Source organism: Lissotriton helveticus, chromosome 8 (assembly GCF_964261635.1).
Source record: "Lissotriton helveticus chromosome 8, aLisHel1.1, whole genome shotgun sequence".
In the NCBI taxonomy this organism is placed as follows: domain Eukaryota; kingdom Metazoa; phylum Chordata; class Amphibia; order Caudata; family Salamandridae; genus Lissotriton; species Lissotriton helveticus.
Window position 1 is genome coordinate 1,596,205,223 of NC_136069.1, and position 12,395 is coordinate 1,596,217,617.

The window sequence follows — 12,395 nt, forward strand, 5'->3', positions numbered from 1 at the left end:
TTGCAGCAGACCGCAGTGTTCTGTAGATGGTGCCTGCGGATGCAGGGTGACTACTCCTTAGTCACAAGCGAGAAATCTTAGGAAGAAGTCTTGAGTTCCTTTCGTGGAAAGTAGTTTCAGGATTCAAAGATGATCTGATTTGGAAGGGGGCCAGTTCCTACCTTTATCCTGTAAAAAGGGGCTGGCACGCGACTAAGTCCTGCCCTAGGGGTGGGACTAGGAGGGGGGTGGTTACACCCACTTCCTTGGCGGGCTTTTCCCCAGCACAGGGTCTGGAGTGACCCTGGAACTGGTTCCAGCCAGCCTATGCACAGTGAGCACCGGGGTGCCACGTGCAGTCACCTTCCTCTAAAGCCCTGCCTACCTACAATACACAAAACCCTGTCTGGGACGGTGCTGGCACCGCCCCTGGCAGGAAACCCTTTGTCCTTATCTCCTGCTCTGGGAGGACTCCCAGCAGCAGGAGGGCAGACTTGTGTCTCGGTGGCAGCATCCATTTTGTGGAGCTGAGGCTCTGTTTGACTTTAACCGGGGTTAGGGGTTACATACATGTCGTGTCCCTCTAGAAGGGTGGAATGCTAACCCCGTCGCCAGAATTGGCGAGGGGTTAGTATTCCAATTCGTATGACACCTTACTCGACATGTTTTGATAAAGCGATACCAGAGTTGGCATATAACCGCGAGGATTATAATGCACTTAAGAGTATATGGTATGCGATATCATGGAAACGGCTAAGGGATGGATCCCGAAAGCCGCAGACAGGCTCAGCTCATGCCAGAGCACCATCTCACACGATTCCAAGCACTCTGCCTTCAGGATTGTTAAGGCCTGCCATAGGAGTGACTGATAGGAGATCTGTGTGTCCATTTAGGGTTAGATATAGGTATACTATATCTACAGCAAAGGGTGAGGACACCACCTTGCCCCAGCTGTCGTGCAGCCAGTTGTGTCAGTTTTAGTTAGTCAGCCCAGGGGTGGCATAATACATGCTTCCGCCCCTGGGAGACTTCTGGGTACACCTCAGCCCTGGGTACAGGGACTTGGAGAGGGCCCAGTGCCAATTCAGTACCTGAGTACAATTTGGATAGAGAGAACAGCTAGGCTGTGGGTCTGATTAGCAGGCCCACAGCCAGGGAAAGTCGTAAACCAGTGCAGCAAAAAGCAAAAATCTGGGTGATCATAGGATTGCAGACCCTACTCTCCTACAATTTTGTTTGGACTTTTCTCATGTGTTTTTGCCTAAATCATATGCACAACTGTCCCCTCAGGTTGCTTCTCTCAAAACAGTCTGGTTTCCACGACCTCAGCACGGATGCAGAGCGACTTATCCGTTCTCTCCGTTCACCCCCTAGTGCCAATTTCTACCAATACGAGCTAGTTCTTAGGATGTGTACTTCCTTTTTGCCAAAAGTGGCAACTCCTTTTCATGTCTAGCAAACCTTCACACGCCTGAAATTCTTTGCACATCACCCCTCTAAGGAGTATATGAGATTACATTGGCTGGATTCAAAATGGGCTCTCAACTTTTACATCGATCATACCAAGGAACACAGCATTGATAGTCAGCTCTTTATTGGATATGCTGGGGGGGGAGAAAGGCAAGGAATTGTAGAAGAGGACCATTTATTGCTGGCTTATGTTCTGAATTAAGATCTAGTGCACATTGGCTAAAAACCAGCGTCCCAAAGGCTTGAAGGCAGACACACCAGTGCCATGGCTGCCACTACTGCATTGGCACGTGGAGTGCCTGTTCTGGGCATTTGCGAAGCTGCTTCGTTGGTATCCCTCCATACGTTCATGAAGCACTACTGTTCAGGCAGTCACCTCAGTCGAGATGTGAACTTTGCCTGTGGAGTCCTGCAGGACCTTTCGGTTTGAGCCAGTTCACTGGGGAGATACTGCTTTGGTGTCTTTTCAAAAGATGAGGAATCTGCAGTGAAGTCTGTCTGAAGGACAAGTTATGTATCTTTGGTAATGCTCTTTCTTGTAGAGACTTATCTAACTGCATATTCCTCACTGGCCCTTCCAGTTCTCTGAACTGGACTCTTCTCCAACAAAAAGGTTATATTTCTGCACACTGATGTCAACCAATCTGATTTTGGTTCCCCATCTGCAGGCACAGACAAGTTAGAAAACAACTGTTGTCGGCAGGCCTGGATGGCACCCATATGGGCCCTCAAACGTCACCTACCACCCTTCTACAGAGGCCATTTGTCACCTGGTATGTGTAGAGACAAGTTGACTTCTTACTGCTGAAACTTTATGATGTTCTCCAATTTCTTTTGGCTTTGGTGCAGCAAAGCTTTGGTGTGAGCACAGTTAAAGGTTACTTATCTGACACAGATATCTACCAGCAGATTCCTTTCCTTAGAATTTCCCAAGTGTCAGATTGGATCCCGAAGACTTCTGCATAAGCAATACCCTTGCACGCCATTAGGTGGTGTTGGTCGGCTCAGCGTGACTTCTTCTGCATCATCCCCACCAGAAGAGATGTCCGCATTGAAGGAAGCCGGCTCAGTTTATAGTGTTCACCTATGGTGAGGCACTGTGCACAGAGTCCAGGCTACCCTTTGTGATGGTGTTTAGGTTCCTAACAACCAGAGCTTTCTTCGGCAGCTGTGGAGAGCAGCTTGAGCTTATTCAGGAGGGGTGCAAATCAAGTGTAATCACCACTTTTGTCAGTCCCTAAGCTTTTCACACAAGAAAGAACCACACCAGGTGAGTGTAAAAATACTGTGTATTTATCATTACACACTAGACGCTAACTTGGTATATCTCTTACCCGGAGATAAAAACTACACACAAATACTTCAGAAATAGGTAAGTAGCATAAAAAAATAACATAGGCCCCGCCCGGGGGAAGGGGGAACCATATTCTAAAATATTGGAATGTGAGGTAAGTAATACAATGGGACTAGTACCCAAGGATGTAGGGCCCCAGGGGAAACACAGAACCACCCGAGATGAGTAGCCAGGGACCCCAACGCCAGACTCTGCTACGTTGTCTACACCCTCCGTACGACCTTTTCGTGTGGGAAGTGGGCATAACTCGGACCTTACTGGGTAATTCTGTCCAAAACAAATGGAGGAACCTGAAAACGTGGTGTGCACGTCAGCTAGTCCGCCTTTGGGTTGGTGCTGGCTTAGTGTGGGCACACATCCTAATGTTACTAATTTTCCCACCCGTCTTGCCACCAAAAAGTGGGATCTGGACAGGGGTGCAGCACCTCCACAATCCAGAGAGGTCTGGGTCGCAGAACAAAGGCCCTTAAGCTTCCCGCCCTGGAATGCACTTCCTGCGTGGAGAAGGTTGAAACACCTCTGCCCAGAGCAGGCTTTGTTCCCTTGTTCCCAACTTCTGAGAACAATGGCTCTCACCTCAGGAGTTCAGAAACTTGTCTAGGGTGGCTGGCTGGAAGAGACCAGTCAGTCACCACACTAGTATTCGGCAGGTTTTCAGGAGGTACCTCTAAGGTGCCCTTTGGGTGCATTTATTGATACATCCAAACTGTTGTCAGCGTGGGTTCATTAAGACGAAATGTACCAAACATCTTGGTGTACAGTGAAGCCATCATGTAGCTGGGGCACACGAGTGTTTAGCCTATGTACCTGCCATGGCTTCCCTGTGCACTTATGGTATCTAAGAATGGACTTGGATATCACAGGGACACTTCCACTCATGCAGATGTCCCCACAAGTGGGTATAGTGTGCCCTGCCATAGGGGTGTAAGGCCTGCTCTAGGGATGACTTACTTGTACCACACGTAGTGCTTTTCAGGCATTGCACACAGGGATGTATGCCATGCCGACTTCACTTTTCTCCGCACCAAGACACACAGGCTGCAAAAGGCAGTTTGCATGAGCTTGGTGAGAGATCCCGTAGGGTGGCACAATTCATGCTGCAGCCCTTAGGGCATCCTTTAGTCAATCCCTTAGGTACGAATGGTATCATTTGCTTGGGACTTACAGGGAATCTGAAGTGGTGACCATTGTTGAGCAATGGTACAGTTCAGTGAAAGAACACTGGTACTGGGGACTTGGTTAGCAGAAACACAGTACACTTTCAGTCAAAGTTGCATCATATACCAGGGAAATAGTGGGAAGTAACCAGGCTAAATGGGACACTTTCCTACAGCAATAAATTGACACTTTTGATTAATTCACTGTTTAATTCTATTACAAGGAAACAAAAGACGTTCAGAGTGTGCCTACATTTCACACTTGTGCTAAGTAATTTCCTGCTTAAACATGCCTCTGTTCCCTCGTGCGGCAGCTGCCCCACACCTATTCACAACCCACTCTCCCTGGGCGACTCCTAACCATCTGTCGAGCTTCTACTGGGGCTATAGTTAAGATAATGTCACAGCTGTCGATTCCTACACGTACCAGGATTGTTGGAGGGAGGGACTTCACTAGACCGTGGTTGCCAGGCTGGACATACAATTTGGTCACAAAATTAGACCACCCAGGATTAGACAGTCGTCCCTGAAATACTCCTGTAAACATCTTGGCCTAGAAGATAAACCTCTACGTTCTAATGTCACAATATTTCACCTTTGCTCCATCTAAGAATAACCGACCCCACGCAGGTAAATCTGATTCACTTTTTCTAAGCGCTTTCATCTCAGAGCCCTGTTTCTTAGTTTCTCATTGGACCAGTGGTTTAAATGGGCCGGTACTGTCCGGTATGGAGTACCGGCACTTTTTTTCATTTTGGGAGAGAGAGTAACGGCACTTCTCAAGAGAAATGCTATACTTTTAATTGGGGAGTACCAGCACTTCTCAGAAACAAGCAGGTACTCCGGTACAGAGTACCTGCACTTCTATTTTTTCATTTCAAGCACTGCATTGGACATTGGTAGACCCCCTCCAGGACCACTCGTCAAAGGATCTCATGTCCAAGGTGGTTCTGGGAGTGCAAACTGGAGCAAAGGTACCTTCTCTAATGCACGTTCAGCTCGAAGAAAATCTACCCCTTCTGGGATGAGATACAAGGAGAACCTTAAAATACCTTCTCCCTGCCTATCGCAGAACGCACGCATACACTCAGAGGAACTTTCACAACTTGATTGCGCTCTCCCCTTTGTTAGTGCTAGCATCCGAAGGAGTATTGTGCAACTGAAAAAAAATCACAAACTTTATTTTATTTAAATTGAGCATGTATAGCAAGAGTTGCTATGCATATAAAGAACATCAAAAACATGGAAGCGACATGAAGAAGACATTCTGTAGATGAATTGGTTACAAGCTCGCCTAGAAAAGGTATCAAAATGTTTAGAATGGGTGATGGCTTTTATTTCATCTCCAGGGCGGAACATCACAGGGAAGAAGCTGGCAACAGCTGCCGGGTCCTTTGCCAGTCGAGGTGACGTCTTACATTGGCACCTATCTGGTGCACTTCCGGTTTCCTGAAAGTAACACGGACAGCTTCAGTTAATATTATTGACTTGTACAACAACAGTGGAAAATAAATGTGACGGGAGAATGCAAAAATTATTATTAGATTAGCAAATATTCTAGACATAATCCATTGTTTTTGGTCGATGAAATACAGACAGGAACCAGCAGTATGCAAATAAGCCTTGTCCCGCAGAGGGGGTCAGTACCAGGGATACTTGAATTAGGCGGCAGGGGAGGACCAAATTATGCGGCATGGTTGAGTAAATGTTGTGGCAAAATTTGAAGCTTAATGCAGCACATTTTGTGTTAATTTTGCCTCATTATTTTGGCATTTTGACACATGTTAACACTTTCTGGGCAAACGTTTCACCTCATTAGTACCACTTTGACACCCACATACAGAACCAGCAACAAAAAGTTTTGAAGGGCCTTCCACTGCGCCATAACACGTGTTGCTCTGTTTCTATTAACTTTTAATCCGTTTGAGCTAGAATTTTTTTGTTGTTGCTGAAATCTGCTGATTATGCAAGAGAGGATAGAGTATGTGGCAATGGGGCACATTCATATTCAGGCCGAAAATGCCACTAATTTGCATAATTCTAGTGGCCCTGGTCAACACAAACCAATCTGCCAGATGTTTCACCTGACCAGAAGCACAAGGAATATGTAAATTTGTTCACAGAGCCCCCCCCATATGTGTTTTAGCTATTCCACATTTTCAAGAAAGGTTAGGTTAGCCTTTTCTATAATTCCATCAGTATCATATAACGTTTATTCATCTCCCATCCTATTACTTGATTATGTACTTTTGCCTATTTGACTAATCCTTGTTCACCTCTATTGTTTGCCATTTGTACTATAACTATCTTTCATGTTCCTGTAAAGCGCTTGCTCACATCACCCCACTGAGTCTTACCAATTCCTTTTTTTCCTTTTTCTATATTGTTTTCTTGTGCACTACAAATAAATCTCGTTGTTCTGTGTTCTCTTTTTCTATATTGTTTTCTTGTGCAGTACAAATACTGCTTGTTTTTTTCTCCTTTTCTATATTGTTTTCTTGTGCAGTACAAATACTGCTTGTTTTTTTCTCCTTTTCTATATTGTTTTCTTGTGCACTACAAATACCTTTAGTTTTTTTCCTTTTTCTATGTATTCTTGTGCACTACAAATACCTCTCGTTGTTTTTGTTTTTTCTCCTTTTCTGTATTGTTTTCTTGTGCACTACACATACCTTTTTGTTTTTCTCCTTTTCCATATTTTTTGTGCAGTACAAATACCTCTTGTTGTGTTTTGCTCCTTTTCTATATTGTTTTCTTATGCACTAAAAATACCTCTCGTTGTTTTTCTCCTTTTCTATATTGTTTTCTTGTTCACTACAAATACCTCATTGTTTTTTGTTTTTTTCTCCTTTTCTATATTGGTTTCTTGTGCACTAAAAATACCTCCCGTTGTTTATTCTCCTTTAGTATATTGTTTTCTTTTGCACTACAAATACCTCTCGTTTTTCCTGTAAAGTGCTCTGACACCAACTGGGTCATGTTCTTGCTTCATAAAACATTAAAAATACACTAGAACTAGTTAGACTTGCTGTCAGCTACTGAAACTGCTAGATACATATGCGATGATTTCTTAATAACTGAATTAATTACCTAGTTGATAAAGTCCAAAATCTTTTTTAACCACATTCAAAGGGCTTAAATGTACCAATGTTGCACATGATGGTGACTGCCATTACACCACCTGTAGTGTCCTAAAACAAAGAACACAGACTCAGGTGCAGGAGTCTCAATCTTCATTATTCCGTCACTGCCCTTACCCCGGGCATGACTCCACCTCTTCCCCTGTCCTTCCCTCATCCCGCCTTCTCTGCCGAGAAGGTCCTAATGCCCACAGAATTACTGCACACATTACATCTCCCCCTTTCTTTTTTTTTTTTTTCTAATTTTTTTATTGTTCATCAACATCAGGATTACATTTTCATTATATTATTCATCAAGATAGTTAACATAAAACATTCCTTTCAGTAAATTAATCCTCATACAAAGTTCTCATACGAATTCTGACTTCCTTTTTTCTTCCTAGCTCCAAAAAAAATACAAACTGTTAAATGTCTTGCTACAGACTTAAGCCTCCCCCAGTTTTCGTTTCCATTCTATTAATGGAGCCCATATCCGTCTCGCAACTTCTTTTTTTGCCCTTCCCTTTTTCTCAGATAGTGCCTGTTCCAACGTAAATATCGCCAGAACCCTGGAGACCCATTGTTGTAATGTCGGTGGCCGGGGGTCTTTCCAAAGCGACGCTATGCATAATCTACTTAATACCATGGCTATATACAAAAACTCATAGTGAGGTATTTCCAAACCATATTTTGTTACTCCTAGAATCATTACTTCGTCGCTTAGCGCTAGGTTCATTCCCAACGAATTCTTAAAAAATTGTTCCAACTCTTGTTTGTATATATTTAAAGCAGGGCATGAGGCGAACATATGAATAGTATCGGCTTGATTAGATTGACATCTCGGGCAGGTTATGCCACTAGTTCCACCCCACTGTGCCACCCTGTGAGGAGTATGGTATAGTTCAAACAAAGTTTTATATTGCTGGGTTTGCAGATTTGTTGCCCTTAGTACGGTGTTTGACATTTTTAATGATTTCTCGGCTTCATTCCCTGCCAGCCCCAATTTTGTTCCCCATTTCTCAAACATTTTATTAGAGTCGTCTTCCTTATATTTGCAGATTTCACCATATAGCTGGAATATGGAGCAACCAGTTTCCTTTCTTATATCTTCCATTATATCTATTTTTTGCATATCAACGCCCCCCCCACGTTTTTTGGATATAACTGACCTAACTTGTAGATATTTATAAAAATCTCTATGGCTTAGATTATATAGCCTTTGCGCACTCTCATAGGTAATTATTTCCCCTGCCGCCCCTATCAGTTCTCCTATAGTTTTTATCCCCTGCCTATCCCAGCCTTTCATTACAGAGTCCTGGAATATTGCTGGGAGAGATGGATTCCCATATAGTGGTGTATAATAGCACATTCTGCCCAATTTTATCTTCTTTTTAATAGTGGACCATATTGTTATAGCGGCCCCCAGGGTTTTAAAGCGTACCTTCTTATAATAGCTTTTCTCCACATATTTGAGAAGCCATCTATCCGAGTCTTTGACCAAAAGTTCATATACATCTGGGATCCCATCCCTCCCTCTCCATTTGTCCGTTATATCTCCCCCCAGCATCCCTTTTATGTACTGCAAAACTGCAGCCCAATAATAGGCTTTAAAATCCGGAAGCATTAACCCACCACGTTCCCGAGGTAGCGATAGAAATTTTTGGCTGCGACGTGTTCTTCCTCCTGCCCATATAAATCTGTTTGTTACTCCTTCTAGCTCCCTAAACCATTTATTGTCAAATAACAGGGGAATGGTCCTGAAGAGATATACTTTAGGTAAAAATTACATTTTTATCATATTACACCTACCAATTGTAGTCAAATGTAGATTGTTTAGTCTGTTAAACTCAAGCTTTGCTTTGCTGATCATAGGTTCTATATTTTTTGCCACAACTGTTGATATATCAGAGGTGATTAAAACCCCTAGATACATCGCTGTTCCAGTAATTCTTTGGTCCACCAGCGTTATTTTTTGGTTTGCTACTACCTGTGTTTTATCTGCATTTAACTTGTATCCTGATAGTTTTCCATATATAACTGCCTCGCTTTCTATTGCTCGCAGGGCCGATTCGGGATCACTTGATGTAACCGCCAAATCGTCCGCGTACCCCAGAATTTTTGTTTCATATCCATTCAAAACAATTGGTCGAATATCTGCGTTTTGTTCTATTTTTCGAATGAATGCGTCTATATATAGGGCAAAGAGGAGCGGAGAGCACGGGCACCCCTGTCTGGTTCCCCGCCCAATCGTTATTATATTGCTCATTTCGCCCATAATCCTTAATTTTATTTTTGGATTAAAATATAATGCTCTTACCGCATTTCTATATATGCTCCCTAGATTCACTTTTTCTAGCACTGCCCAGAGGAACCCCCACGAGACCCTATCAAATGCTTTCTCCGCATCTAATAATATTAATGACATAGGGTCTCGTGAGGCTATAGTGCCATCAAACAGAGTCAACACTCTCCTAATATGCTCTGCAGTGCCTCTCCCGGATATGAACCCATGCTGTCTGGGGGATACGATCTTACCTATTACACTCCCTAATCGATTTGCCAGAATTTTCGAATACATTTTAGCGTCGCTATTCATTAAGCTAATAGGTCTATATGACCCGGGATTAGTCGGTGGTTTATTTTTTTTAATGAACACGATCATCCCTGCTTCACTCCAAGACTCTGGGGGAGGAATACCATTTTGCATGTTAGTTATTAAATTAAAAAAGTCCCCTTCTATTTCGTGCAAGAAGGTTTTATAGAATTCTAGCGGGATGGAGTCCGGGCCAACAGCTTTTCCAGCTGGGAGATCAGAAATTGCTTTCTGCATTTCCTCTCGATTAAATATTGTTTCCAGACCCCCTTTATCGACCATATCCAGTCTTTCTAGGTGTGCGCTTTCTAGAAACTCCTCTATATCCCGCATCTTGGCCCCTTGATCCGGACTGTAAAGTAGCTGATAAAATTCTTGAAATCTTGTGCATATATCCCTAGGTGTAGTTGCTTTGGTTCCATCTTGAAGCATAATCTCCGCAATATCCCCCTTTGTGGTTCCCTGCCTTGTTCATATAGCTAGTATACGACCGATCTGTTAGCTATATTCGTATTGTTCCTTCCTCCATGCCAGGTATTTCCCTGCTGCTTTAGATGCAAATATTTCCCCCACTGCAGCTTTAGCAATTGTTAATTTCTGCAATATCATTGTAATATCTTGCTTAGCCCTGATGGCAGCAACAAGTTCTTCCTCAATATTAGCCACCGTTCTTATTTTCACTGCCATCTTCTCCCTTTCTGTCTTGTTTCGTCTTATTGAATAGCTAAGTGTCTCTCCCCTTATGCCTGCTTTCATTGTGTCCCAGACTGTAGCAAGTGGTGCTGTTCCTCTGTTTGCCTCTAAGAACTCTTTCAACCATTCTCTCATATACTCTATATACTTAGCATCTTGTAATAAGGCCCTCTCAAAAGACCAGTTTGAGGTTTGTTTATGTTGCGTTGGGATTGAAATATCTAAAATCAGAGGATTGTGGTCGGAAAAAACCCTTGGGAGCCTATACACTTTACCTATAGCTGCTATTGTAGGGGAGACCAAAAAATAGTCTAGCCTTGCTAATGTTTTGTGGGGTGCCGAAAAATACGTACTTCCCCCACCAACATTATGCTGCTGTTCCCACAAATCTATTAAGCCATTGTCTTCCATAAGCCTTATCAAAGCCGCATGACTTCTCTTTTTCCTTCCCCCAAATTTTTGGGGATCATTCTTCCATAGCCCATTCAGGCCGTTAATGTTTAGATCTCCACATATCACCAACGGTTGTGGCCAGTTAGACAATTGTGAATTCATCCCGTTGATCATTTCTGGATCATCAGCTGTCGGAGCGTACAGGGAGCATAAAGTAAAATTAAACCCCTTCATCTGACATTCCATTAGCACCCAACGCCCATAAGGATCTGCTTTTTGTCTTTTAACAACCACACCGCCATGTCGTGCTAATACAGCCACCCCTCGAGTCTTTGTCCCTTGTGTCGTGTGAGAAAGCAGTTGGAACCCTAGCTGCCCCAGTAATCCCTTTTGGGCCACCTCTATATGCGACTCTTGTAGACAAAGCAGATCAACATGCATGGTTTTAAAGTACTCCTTCGCTTCCTTCCATCATTTAATCCACAAACATTCAGTGTGCCTATCCGCATTGATATTCTTGTTTTATCCTCATATCAACATTCAGCCTTCCTTCTATTCTCTCATCTTTTATAGTTTGATTTCTCTGATCCTCCTCTTGTTTTATCTTATCTTGATGTGATGAATTTTTGGGTTTTTCCCCCCCTCCCTCCCCCTCCCTCCACCCCACCCCCCCACCTATTAGAGCAAGCAGGCCGCTGGCCTCTGTGATGGAGTCTGACTATCGACTCCCCTTTGCCGACCTTGAATATTACATTAGATCTCCTGAATAAATTACTTCGGTTTAATATCCTCACATCCCCTTTTACCCTAAACACCATGGCTTTACCGTTATCTTCATCATTATATACTATTGTCCTTGTTTTTGTCCCCAGCCGATATTCCCAACCCCTTTGCCCTTAATCCTCTTTCATCCATGTTTTACCTCTTTATATATTTTGGACAAGTTAAATCAATCTTAGACCAACATGTTCTTTGTCTGAATGCGCCAGTTCTTTAGAAAAAACATCTTCAGAGAAGTCTTCAAGATAGATCCCTCGCCTCATTGCTGTTCTCTCCGCTAACACGTATTGTGTCCATATATTCTTTTGCTTGGATTTCGGAGAAGAAAACCCTGGTGGTGTTCCTATATACTATTTTAAGTTTTGCCGGGTTCATTAGATATGCTTGCAAGCCCATCTTGTGGCATGGATCCAGTAGTTCCCTGAGTCTCCATCTCCTTTCGACTGTGCTATGACAATAATCTGGGGTTGAAAAAAAGGACTGGCTTTCAAACAGTCGTTTGGCATTGAGGCGAGCTTTTGCATATACTTCCTCCCTCAGTAAGAAGTTCCAAAATACACTAATATAGCTCTTGATCTTGGTACCCCCTCAGCTGCCGCAGCGGTGGGCCCTTTCTTTTTTAAGGTCATTGGGAATCGATGTACTCTTTGTACCTCCCTATCCCAGTCCCAATGGTTTAATTCTGGGAAAGCTCCTTTAAACATTCTCAGTGTATATGCCCTGATGTCCCCGCCTTCTGCCCCTTCCTCTATGCCCAGGATTCGAAGATTATTCCGTCTCTGACGATTCTCTAAATCTTCTAACTTCCACTGGGCATCCACCATTCGCTTTTCATACCCCATCAATCTTGCGGAGTC

At 43.4% G+C, this 12,395-nt stretch overlaps 1 protein-coding gene across 1 annotated transcript in view; it reads right to left on the minus strand.

Annotated features, from left to right (window-relative positions):
• Positions 1 to 5,127: 5,127 nt before the first annotated feature.
• The window catches only part of LOC144773550 (interleukin-1 receptor type 2-like), a 95,647-nt gene continuing 88,379 nt past the window's right edge, over positions 5,128 to 12,395 (minus strand). Inside the window, exon 6 of the mRNA XM_078658641.1 lies at positions 5,128 to 5,409. Coding sequence (XP_078514767.1) covers positions 5,387 to 5,409 — 23 coding nt within the window. The 3' untranslated portion in view covers positions 5,128 to 5,386. The remainder of the gene's footprint in view (positions 5,410 to 12,395) is intronic.